We start from the raw sequence: 20,415 nt of genomic DNA, 5'->3' as shown, positions 1-20,415 counted from the left end.
ATCGTTCGGGTTCGTCGAACAACTAGAACACCGCCCAAAACAGCTCGAATTTGAGATTGGCGAACAGTTCTAGTCGAACACCACTCATCTCTACTTATAATGTTATTTAAAATGCCAGTGTGGGATGCGGTATGTTGGACAAACATTGCTGTATATAAAAATACGTTTAACTGAACATCGATCAGCAAGCAGATTGTAAGGGGAAAGGTTAAAAAAAATCTATTAAAAATGAGGAGAAAAAACAAAATGAAATGGATAAAAAATTTGGCGAAACTACTGTTCCCAGGCACTGTTGGGAATCTAAGCATATGGTTTCTGAGCTGAAGTGGATTGTTTTGGAGGAAGCATTTTTAGATGATGCAACAAGACAGATAAAAAGAAAACTATTACAGAGAGAGGTATATTGGATGTATACATTGGATACAGTTTCCAAAAAGGGATGGATGAAAAATGCAATTTCAATGTGTTTCTATTTAATGAATGCCTGTCTTAATTTACGTATCTTTGTGCAACTGTGTAAGTATAACGCATTCAGTAGAGAAGATAGGTATATATGATTGTATTAGAATATGTCTAATGATTATTTGGAAAAGTGACATTTTGAGGTTTTTATATATTTTAGTACCTGGTTAAGGACTGGTGGAGGGTATCACATGGTGTGCATCTTTTTAAGAAAGGAAGGAAGGGCATCTGGATTGTTTCCTTGATGAAGGGGGCGTGCCCCTGAATTTTCGCCACAGTTGCAGACCTTGGATCGTCAGACAGAGTCTCTGCCTCTCTGCTTCCACATGCCTGCTGTTGCCTGGAGCAATTGGACTCTTTGCACCGAAGGCTGTGATCTTTATTCACTATGATGATTATGATGAACATTGATTCCTTGAATTTGAATATTGATTCTATGAATATATTCTGAAGTTAATGTAAAAGACTGAAATATAATAATAAAGAAAACCATTACAGCAGACTGGATGTGGTTTATGCTGTTTATTACATAGTTTGGACTATTAGAGCTTGCACTCTACAGGAGAGAGCGAGAAAGGACCCCACTGATTATAAGAGTTTACACAATACTGAAGAGTCTTACTCTGGAGATGGAAATTACTTTGCTGTACAAACTGTGCTCCACTGGGAGCGGCTGATCTGTGATGGCACAGGTACTGACCCATCCTATACAATGTATGATAATTCGCTAGATGTTATGACTAGTGTTGAGCGAATTTGTTCAGCATTTCAAATTTGTGTTCGTGTTCGGGGTTCTGACTTGTTCGCGCTAAAAAATCGGCTACGCCCATGAACATCCCTGATTTGCCATGCTGTCACGCTGTGACATCTGCGTGACAGCATCGCAAATCAGGGATGTTCACGGGCGGAGCCAATTTTTTAGCGCGAACAAGTCGGAACCCCGAACACGAATTTGAAATGCCGAACAAATTCACTCAACACTAGTCATAGCTGCAGGGCATTATGGAGAAACCCACACGGCAAAGCAAAATGACATTGGCATGCTCTGAAATTGGTGTTGGGCAGGTTTTTTTTTTTGTGAACTGCGAATTGAATCTCAAAGTGTTTGAATTGCGTCAAACTGCAAATTTCAGAAGCCTCAACTCAGACTTGATCCTTCGCTGATGGATCAGCTCATCTCTAATTACTACAGTACATGATGTTCAACATCACAGTTCTACTAAAGCTAGATTTTAAGATCATATTGTCCATAACTTTCTAAGCTAATTTTAATTTACTTTACTACTTTTTCTAGTACCTTGTGGAGTCTGACGAAATTTTATATATGAAAGATGGATACATTTCTGAGCAAGGAACACATGTGGACCTAATGAATTTAAAGGGTGATTATGCTCTTTTATTCGAGAGTATGCAACAAACTGTGAGTATATTTCACCTAATTGACTTATTCTTTTGTCTGTAAGCTTGCTAAGTAGCTTATATGCATACTTTCATTAAAGGGGTTGTCTGAAACCAAAGGTAAATTTCATACCAAAGAGGACCAAATTTCACCAAATTTTTCACGTTGAATTGGACACGATGTAATAGTGGCTGCTGAATAAAACTTTTTTTCCTTTCAATTTCCTCTCTCCGTTGTGGAGATATTAAGACCAAGTGGGTGTTATAGAATTTTCACTGGGGGGTGTGTACTCCTTCCCCCTGTATGATGCTAACCAATCATAAGCAGCAACACACTGGAAAAAGAAGGCACCCCCACAATAACTTGGAGCAAATTTCTCAGTGTGTGAGATGTATAACAATTCTATTTACAATATAATCTCCTGCATGATTAGAAAAGCACAGATGACTATTGAACTGATTTCAGTTGACATTAATAATAATAATTATTATATAGTTTGTGTGATTAAAATGGTTGCTACTGTTGATATTTTTACTGTGGTAAAAAATGGAAAATTAAGCCTTTAAAAACAACAATGAAAGCAGTGATAACTAACACCTTTCAGATAAGGTACCTGGGGGGAGGTGCAGAGCAGCTGAATTTAGCTGTATCACATTACAAACCCTTATATCAGCTCACCTCCTCCATGGTCACCTCTGTTGTACTGCCCTTCCCCGACACTGCCTGTCAGGAGATGTGTCAATAATCACACTTATGTCTGCTGTGTTCAACTTCTCATCACTCTGCAGTAAGATCAGATCAGGGTCTCCTGTGTGAGATGTAATAACAGCCTGATCTGTCCAGTGAGTACTAGTTGCTTGAGCACAGCAGGCATAAGTGTGATTACATCTCACTGAGACCAGCCCCTGAAATGGTTGTCACTGCCCTGAAGTGGGATGTCATCAGTGATGTCTATTTCGTGGGATTGACTGGTCTGATCTCTGTTTTCCCTGCTTGCCACACTCCTTAAAATGAGCACATACGGAGCACTCTCTTGCCGGCTTGTCACCTTTCTTTAGACCTGGCAAGCAAGCACAATGTCAGTATGCATTCAAAGGAATATAGCACAGTGAGAAGGAACACATACTGAGCATACATCAGAATTGACAACCGGCGAATGATCAGTAGAGCAGGTACTAGCCCAGCCCCTGAAATTGACGCTACTGGTGGCGTTTCATTTCAAGGTGGTGACAGCAGCTGGAGTAGTGACTGTATCACTAGCCACCTGATGATGTCCCGTTTGAGAATTCCCTGTGCATGCTGGGACTCAAACAAAATGTCCTCAGAAGTAAAACAAAGACAGGGTTTACATGACATAACAACCTCACATGAGTCCTGGGGACACAGGTGCTGACACCATTGGAATGGCGTCTGCACAAGAGGTGAGTATAAGTGTTTTTATTTCAAAAGAAATAAACACTCAGATTGAGAAGAGGTTGTCCTAGTAGTGTACAACCCCTTTAAAGGGTTTGTAGCAAAGATTGGAAATTATTTCATATCCAAAAGATAGGGAATAACTCCTGGTGTTGGTGGTCAACTGTTGGGGCCCTATTAATCCCCAAAATTGAGCTATAAATAGACCCATCTGAATGGAGTGGAAGTCGAGCATATGCACCTCCATTCATTCTCAATGGAAGAGCTGAAGATAACTTTGGTTAAGAAATCAGTCCCTCTCCAATGTATAGGGGATAATTTGGAATATTGGTACAAACTCTTTGAATTAACTCTTGAATTCATTATAATGTAAATGTGACACCCCAGGGGTCTGGTTGCCACAGTGATAGAGATGTTATGTCTGAGAGCAGGTGGGAGGTCCTTTGGTCAGGGATCCTGTGCATGCCACACCTCCTGCCCAGTCTTGGGAGGGGAAGAACTTCCCCTATATAAACCCGGGGCTGAAGCAGGGTTAGGAGTCAAGGAGAGTAGAGACAAGAAACAGTCATAGGAAGAAACAGCAGGAGCTCAGTGGGAGCAATACTACTACGAGTCAGGGGCTGGCAGCTGCAGAGCTCGCCCTGACTGAGAAGCTTTCTTACCGGACCCGGCGTCCGAGGCTGTGGGGACTAACTCTTACCCAGCAGCAGAAGCCGACCGGCAGGGGATTTCAGGTCCTCAGGCCCAGAAACCCGAAGGCACGGTCACACGCGTGGGACCAGCACCGCCATCGTGGAGCGGAAGCCATTAGAAGGCCCCGAGTCACCGGCCATACGGGTGAGCACCACACGGTACACTCAGGGACGTGGGCTACTTATATCCGCTTCTAGCAAGGTAGCCAGAAGAGTACAGTCAGTTTGGGAGGCCTACAACTCCGCCTGGCCAGGGGAGATCCCATCTGCTCAAGGACTGACCAGGCCCCGTTCGCTAGCAAGTACTCCGGGAGGGTCTATCGTTGTTACCAGTAAAGACCCTGAATTACACCGCACCGTCTCTGAGTGGTTCCTGCTACCCCCATCTTCCACGTCGGCTGCCCTGAGGCCATACCCCTCCCGTTGGGGGTTATACTATCACGCTGCACAATTCTACACCGGCCTCAGCGGTCTGCCCTGCAGCGGCAGCTCCATAGCTGCAAATCAACGGGTGGCGTAGTCGACACTCAAATAACATCTATCAAGACTGCCACACACTGAGTTTGACTCCCTGGGCACGGACCGGGTCCCCGCCACTCGGAGACTACAACCCTCATCTGATCCGGTTCCGGGTAAGCCCCCGTGTGCGACACAGCAGGCCCAGGGGCGCGTCAACTTTGGCGTAGTCGGCAGGATTTCGTGCCCGCAACCACCGGGTACTGCGTGCCTGAAAAGCAAAGACTGTTCAAACTTACCAGTGGTGAGGTTTCCCGCCATCCGGCGCCATCTTCTGCCTTCTTCCCGCCATCCGCGAAGTTTTCCCGCCATCCGGCGCCATCTTCGGCCTTCTTCCCGCCATCCGTGGAGTTTTCCCGCCATTGGACGCCATCTTGAGGACGCCGCGCGGGAAGAAGAGGGGCGTGGACTTCGAAAGCGCGCGAGAACCGAAGCCCCGCCTCACGTCCGGACGTTGCGTACGGTCCTGGAAGGAGCCCAGCAGACGCCGACGTCACCGGAGCGCGACGGAAGGTCCTCAACCCTGACGATCTACTGCGGAGCCGCGGCCTACGGAACAGGATCATCGCAAGGTAGGCCACGGTCCACTAGGGGGGAGGAAGATGTCGGATACGGAGGAGAGCTTCACTGCCTCAACCCCCGCCAGCGCCACCGCTGCTGCAGTTATGCCCTTCACCATGCCCTATATCCCGGGAGCAGCTTGGCTACCCCAGTACTCAGGGGAGTCACATACCCTGCATGACTTTAGAGAAAAGCTGGATAGCCTCTTCCAGGTGTACCCCCTCACAGAAGAGCAAAAAGTGAGCATCCTGGTGGCCCAACTAACCGGGGCAGCTAAAAGGGAAGTAAAATCCTGGCCACCTGGGAGGAAGACTGTCGCAGGGATACTAACCCGGCTGAAGGATACCTTTGATACCCGCACCTCAGCCGAGATTAAGCTTAGATTCTACAGGTGCAAGCAGCGAGCGCATGAGAGTATAAGGGACTATGCACTAAACCTACAAGAGGCCCTGAGGGCCATTAAGCAGACCGACCCTGATGGAGTGGGAAACGAGGACAGGCTGTTGACTGAACAATTTATAGAGGGACTGTATTGTAATGCCCACCGAACCCAGTTGCGGGCGATGGCCTTACAGGATCCCCATCTGGGCTTTGCACAGTTCAAGGACAGAGCCATCCGGGTGCTCCGAGAACCGGCACCGGGTGGCGTTATGACCCACAGGCGCCCAGCTATTACTTACCACCAGGAGACGGCGCCCTTGTCGGCAGGGCCTGTGGGAGCTGATGCGCAGGCTTTGGACAATGACCCGGCTCCAGACCTACACCATCAGGTCCAAGAGCTAGCTAAGAGCGTTGCTGCGCTAACCCGAACTGTGCAGTCTTTACAGGTTTCCACCCCAGGGAAGATCCAGCTGGCATCCGGACCGGAGGACATCCCGTGGCGTCGACCAAGGAGGACCCCACCGGCCAGAGGAAGACCCAGTGACCGATACAGCGAGGACGGACGACCCATCTGCCGCCGCTGCAATCAACCCGGACATATGGCAAGGTACTGTTCTTTAAACGGGCACAACCTGGGGTAGAGGGCCAACCCCCAGGAAAAAGATCACCAGGCCCATCGAACTGGCGCGACAGATATGTGGGAGGACGTCCAGTCTTGCCTGTGGTACTGGATGGCATTCCCATGAGTGCCCTACTGGACACCGGGTCACAGGTCACCACCATCCCGTACGTGCTCTTTAAGCAGTACTGGAATGACTCGGATATTACCCGCTACCCTGACGACGACTTGAGTATCATCGCCAGCAATGGCCAGCCCGTGCCACAGATCGGATTTAGAGAGGTGACCATCAAAATCGGTAGAGTCGAACTGGCAGCACAGGGACTGATCATTGTAGATATTGACAAACATGAGAGTCACCCAAAAATAACTCTAGGAACTAATGTAATTGAAAATTGTCTTGCAGAGGTGATTTTCCTTTTACAGCAGGTTGCCAAGAACGCCAGCTCCGGCGAGCAGCGGGTGCTCCAGAAAGAGATCCGGGCACTGATGCGACGGCAACAGGTGGAACTCTCCGGCGGTGAGATTGGTAGCGTAAGAATGTTTGACCCTTTTCCTATTGCCATGCCCCCAAAAAGTGAAATGATGATTTGGTGCCGGGCAGCTATTGGTCTGAGAGGTAGGGATTACCAGGCAATGGTAGAACCAGTTTACTCAGACAGTAGGCCCACCATTTTGACAGCACGGGGGGTGGTTGATGTACGCCATGGGAGGGTGCCCGTTCGCATAATAAATATCGGGGAGAGGGAAGTGTACCTGCCCCGGTATGCCACGCTAGCCAAATTATATACCATTAACCAAAATTCTATACAATCTGTGGAACCCTTGCCTCCATCTCACCCGGAGGAAGGTAATGGCTCTAAGAAAAACATGGAGGACTGGTGTCAGCAACTATATCTGGGTACTGACTCCACTCCCTCACACCAGAAACAAGGAGTCTATCGGGTGGTTCAGGAGTACGAGAGAGTGTTCAGTAAACACCCGTTAGACTTCGGGCGAGTCAAGGGGGTAGAACACCACATCCCCACGGGAGACCATCCTCCTATAAAAGAGAGGTATCGACCCGTACCCCCTGCCCACTACCAACACGCTAAGGGGATGCTTAGAGACATGAAGGAGGCTGGGGTGATCAGGGATAGCTGTAGCCCCTGGGCAGCTCCACTAGTCTTAGTCAGAAAAAAAGACAACACCATGAGGATGTGTGTAGATTACCGGAAAATCAACCGTATCACACACAAGGATGCGTACCCCTTACCAAGGATAGAGGAGTCATTGGCTGCTTTAAGATCTGCTAACTTCTTCTCTACCTTGGATCTCACTAGCGGGTACTGGCAGGTTCCTGTAGCAGAGGCGGACCGGGAGAAGACCGCATTCACCACCCCGATGGGACTTAGCGAGTTCACCTGCATGCCGTTCGGACTCTGCAACGCACCAGGAACCTTCCAACGACTAATGGAGTGTTGTCTGGGCCACAGAAACTTCGAGACGGTCCTGTTGTACCTGGACGATGTCATCGTATGTTCCAAGACGTATGAGGACCACCTGAAACACCTGGCGGAAGTGTTCGAAGCTCTGGCGAGTTACGGCCTAAAGGTGAAACCCTCCAAGTGTCACCTCCTGAAACCAAAGGTGCAGTACCTGGGACACGTGGTGAGCGCTGACGGAGTGGCTCCCGACCCTGATAAGATCACCGCAATTAAGGAATGGCCAAGCCCCTCCAGCGTAAAAGAAGTGCGGCAGTTCCTCGGGTTGGTAGGCTACTACCGAAGGTTTATTCCCGGTTTCACCAAAAAGGCAGCACCTATGCAGGACCTCCTGATAGGCCAGTCCCGGAAGGCCAAGAACCAGAAGCCGCCCTTCAAATGGGAGGAGCTGGAAGAAGAGTCCTTCCGCCAGCTGAAGATGGCCCTCACGGGGGACGAAATCCTGGCGTACCCGGATTATAGCCAGCCCTTTATCCTCTACACCGACGCCAGTAACATCGGGCTAGGAGCCGTACTGTCCCAGATCCAGCAGGGGAAGGAACGAGTAATCGCCTACGCCAGCCGAAAACTGCGACCCACCGAAAGGAACCCCAAGAATTACAGCTCATTTAAGCTAGAGTTCCTGGCCGTAGTATGGGCAGTCACCGAGCGCTTTAAGCATTATCTCGCTTCTTCCCGGTTCACCGTGTACACGGATAACAACCCGTTGACACACCTGGACACGGCAAGACTCGGTGCCCTGGAGCAGAGGTGGATGGCCCGTCTGTCCAACTACGAGTTCACAATCAAATACCGGGCCGGACGCTCCAATACCAACGCGGATGCCCTGTCCAGGATGCCCAACCTGCCGGACGAAGGAGAAGATCCGGAGGGACTGGAAGAAGTTGAACTCCCTGCGTTCCACCGTCATGGGACCATCCAGTATTCCCACCGGGTAAGGAGTAAGCAGGCTGCTACGTTGAACCCCTTACCTCACTACAACTGGGCGGAAACGCAAGACAGCGACCCTGCCGTCCGACTGGTGAAGGAGATGCTGACTCGCCCGGAGGCTTGCCTTGAACCAGACGCTCCGGAGAAAGCCAAACAACTATGGGCAGAGAAGAGTCGACTGTTCCTTTACAAGGGGAAGTTGTGCCGCAGAATGGTTAACTCCCGGACGCATGAACTACTCTGGCAAGTAGTGGTGCCACGAAGAGACGCAGCCATGGTGATGGAGGCATACCACGACGGAGCTGGACACTTCGGGTGGAAGAAGCTGGAGTTCCTGCTGCGCGAGCGATTCCACTGGGTAGGCATGAGGGGAACCATTGAGAAGTGGTGCAGAGACTGTGGCTCGTGCAACCTGAGAAGGAAGGACCGTGCCAGCCAGAAGACTCCCCTGCAGTCCATCGTCACCCAGCAACCGTTGGAACTGGTAGCCTTGGATCATGTAAAACTGACCCCAAGCAGAAGTGGCTACGTCTACGCGTTAACCATCGTGGATCATTACTCCCGGTTCTTGGTTGTCGTCCCCGTCAAGGACTTAACGGCTCAAACAGCAGCTAGAGCCTTCCAGCAGCACTTTTGCCGTCCACACGGGTACCCGGACCAAGTGCTGACGGACCAGGGACCTGCCTTTGAAGCGGAGGTCTTCCAGGAATTCTGCAATCTGTATGGCTGCCGGAAGATAAGGACGACACCCTACCATCCGCAAACTAATGGACTTTGTGAGAAAATGAACCAGGTGGTAATGGATCTTTTAAAAACGTTGTCCCTGGAAGAACGCAGTCTGTGGCCTGAGAAGTTGCCCGATCTGGTGGACCTATACAACCACATCCCGGTAGGTTCCACCAACTGTACCCCGGCTTACCTAATGAGGGCAAGACCTGGTAAGTTACCTGTTGACCTGGAAATGGGAGTCCTGACACCCGAGGACACTTCACCAGAAACAGACTGGGACACAGAGAGGCAGCAGCAGTACCGGAGAGTACAGGAGAGCGTGGAGCGAAGTCTCTGTCAGGCTAGGGAAAGACAAGAGAAAACTTACAACCAGTATGCTCCCGCTGTTCCCCTGGTACCCGGAGAGCAGGTCTTGAAGAGGAAGAGACGGCTCCACAAGTTGGACGACCAGTGGGAAAAGGACCCGTACACCGTACTGCCCTCAAGCCACGAGAACCCGAAGGTTTGTACCATCAGTAAAGACGGAGGGGAAACCACAGCTATTGTATCCCGGGACCACCTGAAGAAGTGTCCCGAACAACTGAGGAACCCTGAAGAGGAACAAGAAGACCATCAACCCGTAGAGGAAAGGGAAGATATGGTTAGTACTGTGCTCGGGGACTTCCCTCGGTCTTGGACTCAAGTCAATGGTGCAGTTGTGGTACCCGTACTCACCTTCCTCCAACCAGCATCCCAAGCACCTACGGAGCAACAGGTAGAGCTGGAAGAACAGCCGGTCCAGGAGGCAGAAGACCCCACACCCGCAGACCAGGAGGCTCAACCCTCTGCTTGCAGTGAGCCTGCCATATCCCTAGTGAGCCAAAGAGCCGGTAGACAGCTGCCCAGTTTACCCTTGACAGCTCCTACACCCTGTAGTTCAGGGCTAGGCAGTCAGCTCCGTAGGTCCACTAGGGCCACTAGAGGCCAGTTACCCGCACGGTGGAGGATTTGAAGTGTATAAATTGTTTTATTTATGTTTACCTGTGTATTGTTGCTTGTGTATAATTTTGTGTTTCTAGTTATTTGTAGGAGTCCTTGGCGGATTTACCGGGAATCCTTGTACATAGTTGGAGCTTAACCCAGGACGGACTAAAGACTGTTAAGGACTCGGGGCAGGACAAACCCCTACCTGGTTACGTCTCCCTGTTTTGGTGAAATGGACACCTTGCTTTTCTTCAAAGACTGCACCCGGTTACGGACATGCCGTAACCATCTTTATATGTTTTTCTTATTGTATTATTATTGTTTTTACCTTGTTATGTTTTTCTAAAATATGTTTAGTCCCGGAGTACTAAATTTCACTAGGGGGGAATGTGACACCCCAGGGGTCTGGTTGCCACAGTGATAGAGATGTTATGTCTGAGAGCAGGTGGGAGGTCCTTTGGTCAGGGATCCTGTGCATGCCACACCTCCTGCCCAGTCTTGGGAGGGGAAGAACTTCCCCTATATAAACCCGGGGCTGAAGCAGGGTTAGGAGTCAAGGAGAGTAGAGACAAGAAACAGTCATAGGAAGAAACAGCAGGAGCTCAGTGGGAGCAATACTACTACGAGTCAGGGGCTGGCAGCTGCAGAGCTTGCCCTGACTGAGAAGCTTTCTTACCGGACCCGGCGTCCGAGGCTGTGGGGACTAACTCTTACCCAGCAGCAGAAGCCGACTGGCAGGGGATTTCAGGTCCTCAGGCCCAGAAACCCGAAGGCACGGTCACACGCGTGGGACCAGCACCGCCATCGTGGAGCGGAAGCCATTAGAAGGCCCCGAGTCACCGGCCATACGGGTGAGCACCACACGGTACACTCAGGGACGTGGGCTACTTATATCCGCTTCTAGCAAGGTAGCCAGAAGAGTACAGTCAGTTTGGGAGGCCTACAACTCCGCCTGGCCAGGGGAGATCCCATCTGCTCAAGGACTGACCAGGCCCCGTTCGCTAGCAAGTACTCCGGGAGGGTCTATCGTTGTTACCAGTAAAGACCCTGAATTACACCGCACCGTCTCTGAGTGGTTCCTGCTACCCCCATCTTCCACGTCGGCTGCCCAGAGGCCATACCCCTCCCGTTGGGGGTTATACTATCACGCTGCACAATTCTACACCGGCCTCAGCGGTCTGCCCTGCAGCGGCAGCTCCATAGCTGCAAATCAACGGGTGGCGTAGTCGACACTCAAATAACATCTATCAAGACTGCCACACACTGAGTTTGACTCCCTGGGCACGGACCGGGTCCCCGCCACTCGGAGACTACAACCCTCATCTGATCCGGTTCCGGGTAAGCCCCCGTGCGCGACACAGCAGGCCCAGGGGCGCGTCATAAACACATACAGTATTTCTATAAATTATCAAATAAGGAAAAATGTAAGGCATACGGTGTTATACATTGCCCATGTACAGTAGTATTAATGGATGCTTTGCTATTGAATACAGTAATCTGCTGTACTATTCCATACAGCATAAAAAAGACCCCTTGGAGACCAAAAGACACTCCACCAGGTGAATGCGGGCCTTTGGATAACTTTACTATAACTTTGCTATAAGTGCTAAGAAAGCTCCACTAGAAGCATAATCATTTCTATATTCCTTGTACCCCCTGTCTGACTGTTTCCAGTTAACATATGTAGATGGTTGTATAATTTAACATGGCTATAGCTGTACCACATACAGTGTCTTCTCATAAAAGCCTGGTTCTAAGGGCCACTTTCAAATACCTTACAAGAGCATTGTGAGTGAACAGAGGTAGGGTTCTACTTACAGTTCCTTCATATATTAGAGTGGAGAGTGGCTAATAAAAGCTTTCTAGTTTTGGAGGCACCGTATAATGCTTAAATGGGTTATCCGGGACTTTGGTTATCTTTTGCCATGGGAGTAAGATGTAATGTCGACAGAGCTGCTTCTTCCCTACCCTGCTCTGCTCTGTCAATTGGGTGTCTTCTCTTCTACCCTGCTAACAGGGGGTCACTGCCCCATTTTATCCTGATAGGCAGCAACGAGCCAGCTGTCAATCTGTAGGGAGTCGGCTGTCAATCAGCATGACGTTGGCAGTGACTCCCTGATGACAGAGCACATTGGTAGAGCAGGTGCTGCTCCATTGACGTGAGATGAAATGAAACTGGAGAGTCACTGCCTAATCTGGCAGAGATCATCGCAGGGCAGAACATGCAACTACCTGTCTGTTAGTTCTTAGCCCCATTGGAAGAAATAACCAAAGTCCCAGATAACCCTTTTTGATTTCCTTTGTCCATATGCTGTTGGGGAGCTGAATACTTGCTGAAAGTTCTTCTGCAGATTATAGGTAATCATTGATGGATTAGATTTCTAAACACCCTGACAACTCAGGATATTTTTTTGTGCCCCTCTAAAAAAAAATGGATTGTTCAAAGCAGACCACCTAATTAAGTGTTAAAAATCATTCTGCATTTTTAGCACATATGCGATACAAAAGACATTGAAGAACAATGTATCTGGCTACTTTGTACTTTCTCTTCTAAATTGCTTGAAAAATAACTTTCTTTAACAAAAGAAAAATCATTTTTTTACAGAATGTAATTAAGGAAAATACACAATGTTCTGAAAAACAGATTGACGACACTCAACGGAATGTACATCAAGGTAATATAACAATAAGAACTTCAATGTAGACAGTGGTAAAACTTAGCTTTTATTCAAGATCATTTCAAAACCACGGCAATGAAGGATATAGCCAAATCAACATGTCTGTTGTACCCGAGGGTATATGATAGTACATGAGATGAACAGAGCGAAAGGAAAACTGGATAAAGACAGAGGCACTCACACAGTCCCTTAACCTAGCCTTCTGTATTCTGATATAGAAAACAGAGCACCTGTCCAATTGCTCAAAGCGTGGTGTTAGCGAATAATTAGTGGAAATCTCTCAGGTTAACCTAACTAACAAATCAGGGAAGGTTTCCTCACTATTGCGGTTACAGTACAGATGGTCTATTACAGTGCTGGTTGAGACACATAGTGGAGAGTATTGGGCATTCACTTGTAACCCAGCAATACAGCAATTACCACAACAGAGCATATGCAGAAGTTGGTAAACTGAATTTCAGAGTTGCCACCTAGTATTAACTGAGGTGACACTGTGATTTTGGAAGCCTGTGGTAAAAAAAAATGCACCAAGGCTGCAGTGTGAGAACTTACCTTTAAAATGCATTTGTTGAAATGGGCCTCCCACCGAGAACATCTGGGACATCATTGGTCTGTAATTTCAAAGGGAGCGGCCAACAGGGGATCTTAATGATTTCCATAACCAAGTGTATTCTGGTAACATAATATTCCTCAGGCAACCATTAATAACCTTATTGATGGCATGTCAATGTGTTTAAGTGCGTGTATTTCTGCGTGTGCCACTCATACTCAATATTGAATAAATTGAGATGTTTTTGAAAATTGTTTCCATTTTTTGTTTTGTATTGTTTCCATTTTTTCATCACTTCCATATTATTAACATGTCTCTTTATTTAGTGACTTCCATAATTCCATGGCTTTTCCTTTTCTGGTATTGCATCTTCATTGTGGAGGAGTACACAGTTAGGTCCAGAAATATTTGGACAGTGACACAAGTTTTGATATTTTAGCTGTTTGCCCAAATAAATTCAAGATACAATTATATACTCAATACGGGCTTAAATTGCAGACTCTCAGCTTTCATTTGAGGGTATTCACATCCGAATTGGAGTAACGGTTTAGGAATTACAGCTCTTTAATATGTAGTTGCCTCTTTTTCAAGAGACTGAAGGTAATTGGATAATTATATCAAAAGCTCTTTAATTGGCTGCATGGGGTTTTCTCTCGTTAATCATCAACAATTAAGCAGGTAAATTTAGAAGCTGTTGCTATGAACCCACAACATGCTGTCAAAAGAACTCTCAATGGAAGGGAAACAGACCATCATTTGGCAGAAAGAAAAGAAGAAATCCATCAGAGAGATATTAGAAATATATATACATTAAATCTACAAACTTAAACAACCATAATATTAATGAATAACATTTAATGTTTTAGACATGACAGTAAAAGCCATGGATCCTGAAGAAGTGAATCTTATCAATGTAATGGCCATGGATCACTCCATTGAGACGCCTAAAATAGAAGTGAGAGAAATTGATAGCTCAAGTGAAAACAATGGAAAATTCTACAGTTATTAATTTTCACAGACAAATCTTTCATCTTTTACAGGCAAATCTAGCAGAGGGTGGTGGTACTGTGAATGGTCATGTAAAAGATTCAGAAGCAGATGTGGCAGCTGAAAGTTATGCTGAAGAGAAGGCGGTCAGGGGTGGTATGTATATATTGTGCTTGATACAGAATTATATTTACAATGCATACAAAGTTTTAATATTAACAGCCTCTTAGTGATCAAATAATTCCCTGAATTGAAATATATATTTCTTAGACTGGAGTAGTTATTTAAACTGTAATTTTTTGTTGGAGAAGCTACTTGATATATTAGTTAAAGTGAGATATTTACTTTGTTCTTGTTTCATTGGTTTATTTCAAACAGCAAAAAAATTGTAAATTTGGCTACTAAACCTAATTTTCAGGGGGGGTTGAATAATTTTGATTGCAACTCTATAGGTTCATGCCATCTTTTTTTTTTACATGTTCGCAGGTCTAATGCAAGTAGAAGAGAAGGGCGATGGTACTGTGCCATGGAAGATATATGGAGCATACATTAAGGCAGCTGGAGGTGTTCTTATAATCACAATAAATGCTATATTATTTGTGCTAACCACAGGAAGTGCAGCCTTCAGTAACTGGTGGCTAAGTTACTGGATTAAACAGGGCAGTGGGGTAAGAAAGAAATTGTTCTTTTGTCATTTATATGTACAGACATAGTGTATCTTGAGAAATTAACGCCATTACTAATAATTACAGATAGGAGAAACAATTCACTGCACTCCGATCCATCGGCCAGGACAGTGATCTGTGACTGCTGGACATGAGGCCTGCGAATCTCCTCATTCCCAGCTCTTGGTTTGATTAGCCTAGCTGGTGCCACGTTGTGTGTTCGTCACACCGTGATAATGACGTCAAATCAAAAAAAGGGATGACCATGGCAGTAGGTAAGGAGATTCGCAGGTCTTCTGTCCAGAGGCCAATTGAGTCTCCCATCTCTACTATTAATGCCTTTCTAAATAAGTGAACATTTGTTTTTTGTGCTATGTTTTTCCAATATATTCACTATAGCTTTTTACATTTTTTTTTTAGAAAAATATAAGTACAGTGCTTGAAGTTACAGATCCAGAGGCAACAGCAGAGGTAATATGCAGTCTCCTCTTCTGATTTTTGCTACAAGAGCAGGGAATCCTTCACAGAAGTTTATAATGTAGAGCTATGAAAATAAAAAAAATCTAATTTTTTTCCACAAAAATTATATATTAGCTCCAAATTTTATTTTCACAAGGGTAACAAGAGAAAATGGACACCAAAAATTGTTGTGCAATTTCTCTTGAGTACGCCGATAACCCATATGTGGAGGAAAACTACTGTTTCGACGCATGGCAGGGCTCAGAAGGAAAGGAGCACTGTTGACTTTTTGACAAAATTGGCAGGAATCGAGAGCGAAAGCCATGTCACGTTTGGAGAGCCCCTGATGTGCCTAAACAGTGGAAACCGCCAACATTCATTAGCACTTTCCAATACAGAAGACCACTGCAAAGAAATATATGCCATACTTGGGTCCCTATGGTGGATGGATGTTTTGGCATCCATTCTGACAATGCCCACTGTCGATGCATACCTCCCGACTGTTCATAAAGTAAGTGTGGACCAAACATATCTGCTGCTGTATTTGCACTAGTGGGGAGCTAAGTGATTGCTTCAGCTTTCTAAAATCAGTAGCAATAGCAAATACTACTGTTGGACAGGTGTGCCAAAGGCCCTCCAGTGACATTGATTCAGGGGGTCCACTGCTCAGCTATATGCATTATTACATTACCCTTGGTCACAAATTTTCCTCTTCTTCTATATAATATTAAACACTGCTCATGGGTGGGGCAGATTCACTTGTTCCTCTGTGGGCCAGTACGAGCATGTGCAGGAGTAGGATATACTATGATATTGTACCATAATGTCATCCTTTAGCTGAGCGTATCTATGCATTTGTGCAGACAAGCCTTTGAAGATTAGTGTTTTTTGTAGAATGATTTAAAATGATTATATATAGTAATTGGGTTTATTTTGTTTTATCTTTAGAACATGTCTGTTGCTACAGCTAACTGGACTCGATCGAGTGGAAGTATGAAGGACAACCCTGACCTGCATTTCTATATTTCCGTTTATGCCATGTCTATGGTGGCTGTTCTTTTGATGAGATTTCTACGAGGCTATGTCTTTGTTAAGGTAAAGTTTATTTTTGACACTAAACTTATTAGTTCTAAAGGTTACCATGGCACTTCCAATATTGTAACTGAAGGTGGCTTCTAATATAAACAACTTGATACATCACCTTTTGTGTAAATAGTGGTAGACCAATTTTCTCCAATGGTCACCAACATTATTCTTTTTTATATGTATAAATATATTCAGAAATGTAATCAAGTAACATTTTAAGACCCTTCTAAATGTGAAAATGGGGATGTTAATTTGGGTTACCTGAAGCCAGACCTGAAATTTTATGTTTTTAATGATGTTAAGCTGAAAAGTGTTTTCACTGGTGGGTGTCTGAGCTCCAAGCCTCTAAGCTGCTAAAACACTTGTTCAGTACCTGACAACTTTTGTCAATTTTTTGGGGCATTTTCAGCACTCCTGAATAAAGTAAACAGAAGGCAACAAAATTCAGAAGAATAGGCCAAGTCTTTAGCAGCTTTGTTCTAGAGAATATTGAGGGAATAGTTTGTCGATACCAACACATGAAGAACACATTTCCTGCTCTGTGTCAGAAGTGTACCTGGAAATACGCTTTTAGTATAAATGCATTATAAATATAGGCTAACTTCACAGTAATGAATGCATAGATTACATTGTTAAGCTTATTATTTATCTTATTAGATTTGCTTTTTCTTAAATATAGAGTACCCTGAGAGCCTCAACAAAACTACACGATCTTCTGTTCCAAAAAGTCCTTTGTAGTCCTATAAAACTGTTTGACACAACCCCTCTTGGTCGTATCCTGAACAGATTTACCAAGGATGTAGATGAAGGTAGATACATGGGATGTCTATCAATTCGCATTTAAACTTCACACTTGTGATGAATGGTAACTCTCACATTTCCCCCTGTCTCAACCTGTGTAAATTATGCCAACGACAGACCCTGCTAATTTCGTTGGGCACCCGGAAACTTAGATTTCTTATTGCCCGCTTGCAGGAGGAGGAGGAACCAATCGTCAACTTGGGCCCAAACAGAGCCAGACTCTGAAGGATTTGATTTGAACTGTGTAAGCCACCCTGTGGCTTTGGTTTGTACTCCATTGGTGTGTTTAGAATATTATCCTTAGCTAAATGTAGTTGATGTTCCACAAAGAGGAAGTGGCATAGCAGCCACAAGGATCTGAGATGTAGAATGATTCTTATTGATTGGTGCAAACCTATAAGTGCCGTGTAGGTGGGGCAGGCTTCTCGGACACCCATGGCAGCACAGCAGAAGAAGTCATCGCTGACAGTAACTTTTATACAGTTCAACTTGGTGGGACTTCCAGCATCTGACAAGGCTCTCTAACTCCGGTTAAGGTTGGCTGCATGAGGCACAATTTATCATAGAATTAAAATAAAATAGAAAAAACACTAGTCAGTGGTGTACTCACCATAGAGGTAACCTAAACCACTGATCGGGGGCCCTAGATGAGAGGTGGCTAGGTGCTGAACTGATTCTCTTGCTTTTTGATAGAGCCCCAGCATTTTCCTGCAGCCATCACGACGGACAGCTCAGTGTCACGCGCAGTGTGGGAAAGACTAAGTTCAACACAAAGGGATAAGGGGAAAGAAGCCACACTAAGGAAAGGGGGAGTGGAGACCCCTAGGCTGATCTAATAACACCCTGCCTTCCCTACCATCCCTATATTGGTTCCACAACAATCGCCGAGCAGGAAACCTAAGCCCTGTATATCCCTAGAGATAGGCCCTTAATAGGGAGGGGGGTGAACACTGGTCAGTCCCCACTATAAACTAAAGACAACAAGGGAGACAAACAGAGGGGGAAAACTTAGCTTGAGCAGACACCAGAGAGTTAACACCAAACGTCCTCCAAGGGCACCAGAGAGGAAGATAGCTGACTGCTGCAGCTCCAAGTCTTCACAAGGGAAAATGTGAATATCACCGGTGACTCCCTGAAGCAGACTGAGAGTTTATAAACACCCAGACCATGGTGTGTCAAACAGAGCAGGAGGGAGATTGCTGCTGGGTCCAAAAGTCAGAAGGATTAAGAAGGAGTCTGCAATGCCAAATACAGTGACTTTCTGCAGCCAGATGCAGAGCGACTGTCTGTTACATCTGACACACCCGTGACACTCAGTAGTCAGATTTTTAAAGCTTACATTCAGTTAAATAATTTCTATATAAATTCACATGATTTTAGTCCCACCTCTTCATAAATCAGAAGAGCTGTGGTGTCACGCCCACGTCCCACCCTAGCTCCGCCTATTTTGGCTTTTCTGTGAGAAACAGTTGTGAAGGGGCCAAAAGTCGCAAAATTTTGACACAACTCTGAGTTGCGCCTACATTTTGCGACTTTTCAAAGCTTTTATACCAGCATTATGTCATGAAAGTTTTGATGCATTGGGCCCATAATAAATAAATCATATTTTCAACTTGAAAATTGCCTGACCTTTAAGCCTCAACATGGTGTGTGCCCTACTGATAAAACTGTCACCTATAGTGTAGGAGATCTTTATTGGCACACTGGGTTATAGAGATCCCCTAATACAGCCCTGTTATAAAATTATGGTGAATATTAATTTAATTAAAAAGATAGCACATGTGTCATTTTGTTTTGGAGCACAATGATTTCTGTGTATGCCCCTGACACTAATGCTTATTTATACCATCTTATGATCGACCACTTGACACACCAGTTATAATAAGTGTTGTCCTTAAAGGGGTTACATTCAGACAGGTGTTTTCAATACATGTGATCATTTGTCCAAAAAAACTTGCATAGTGAAATATTTCTGTGACCACAGGGTATTGCACTGTGTCTACCTGTTGTACTTGTATAGAGATCAAAGTCTATGAAAGCTAACAGCAATGTTCTCGGAAATATCTCATCTACAGTGGTGTGAAAAAGTGTTTGCCCCCTTCCAGATTTCTTATTGTTTTGCATGTTTCTCACACTTAAATGTTTCAGATCACTAAACAAATGTAAATATTTGACAAAGATAACACAAGTAAACAAAAAATGCAGTTTTTAAATGAAGGTCTTTATTATTTAGGGAAAAATAAATCCAAACTTACAGGGCCCTGTGTGAAAAAGTGATTGCCCCCTAAACCTAATAACTGGTTGGGCCACCCTTAGCAGCAACAACTGCAATCAAGTGTTTGTGATAACGGGCAATGAGTCTTTTACAACTCTCTGGAGGAATTTTGGCCACTCATCTTTGCAAAATTGTTGTAATTCAGCCACATTGGAAGGTTTCCAAGTGTGAACCGCCTTTTTGAGGTCATGCCACAGAATCTCAATCGGTTTAAGGTCAGGACTTTGACTAAGCCACTCCAAAGTCTTAATTTTGTTTTTCTTAAGCCATTCAGAGGTGGACATGCTGATGTGGTTTGGATCATTGTCCTGCTGCATAACCCAAGTGTGCTTCAGCTTGAGGTCACAAACAGATGGCCGGACATTCTCCTTCAGGATTTTTGGTACACAGCAGAATTCATGGTTCCATTTAGCACAGCAAGCTTCCAGGTCCTGAAGCAGCAAAACAGCCCCAGATCATCACATTACTAGCATCATATTTTACTGTAGGTATGATGTTCTTTTTCTGAAATGCTGTGTTACTTCTATGCCAGATGAAATAGGACATACACCTTTTGTCTCGTCAGTCCACGGAGTATTCTCCCAAAAGTCTTGGTGGTCATCAAGATGTTTTCTGGCAAAACTCTTGGACATCTTGGAACTCTGCCATGTATGCCATTTTTGCCCAGTCTCTTTCTTATGGCGGAGTCATGAACACTGACCTTAACTGAGGCAAGTGAGAGCTGCAGTTCTTTTGATGTTGTTGTGGGGTCTTTTGTGATCTCTT

General features: G+C 45.6%; 1 protein-coding gene across 6 annotated transcripts in view; it reads left to right on the top strand.

Annotated features, from left to right (window-relative positions):
- The window catches only part of LOC141212093 (ATP-binding cassette sub-family C member 5-like), a 167,697-nt gene that overhangs the window by 109,360 nt on the left and 37,922 nt on the right, over window positions 1-20,415 (top strand). For 5 of the 6 annotated variants that reach the window (XR_012281936.1, XM_073664876.1, XM_073664877.1 and 2 more), the window contains 8 exons: window positions 1,757-1,882; window positions 12,755-12,824; window positions 14,244-14,332; window positions 14,418-14,520; window positions 14,851-15,032; window positions 15,450-15,500; window positions 16,437-16,583; window positions 17,254-17,383. Coding sequence is in view for 5 of the 6 variants with exons in the window: in XM_073664876.1 (XP_073520977.1) it covers window positions 1,757-1,882; window positions 12,755-12,824; window positions 14,244-14,332; window positions 14,418-14,520; window positions 14,851-15,032; window positions 15,450-15,500; window positions 16,437-16,583; window positions 17,254-17,383 (898 nt within the window). In the remaining variant the exon portion in view is untranslated. Of the gene's footprint in view, window positions 1-1,756; window positions 1,883-12,754; window positions 12,825-14,243; window positions 14,333-14,417; window positions 14,521-14,850; window positions 15,033-15,449; window positions 15,501-16,436; window positions 16,584-17,253; window positions 17,384-20,415 lie in introns of those variants that run through there. The other variant, XM_073664880.1, reaches the window with a different exon arrangement.

The sequence above is a fragment of the Phyllobates terribilis genome, unplaced genomic scaffold (genome assembly GCF_046119375.1).
Source record: "Phyllobates terribilis strain yellow unplaced genomic scaffold, ASM4611937v1 Scaffold_2__4_contigs__length_985480577, whole genome shotgun sequence".
Lineage (NCBI taxonomy): Eukaryota > Metazoa > Chordata > Amphibia > Anura > Dendrobatidae > Phyllobates > Phyllobates terribilis.
This window is presented reverse-complemented; position numbering and strand designations above follow the sequence as displayed.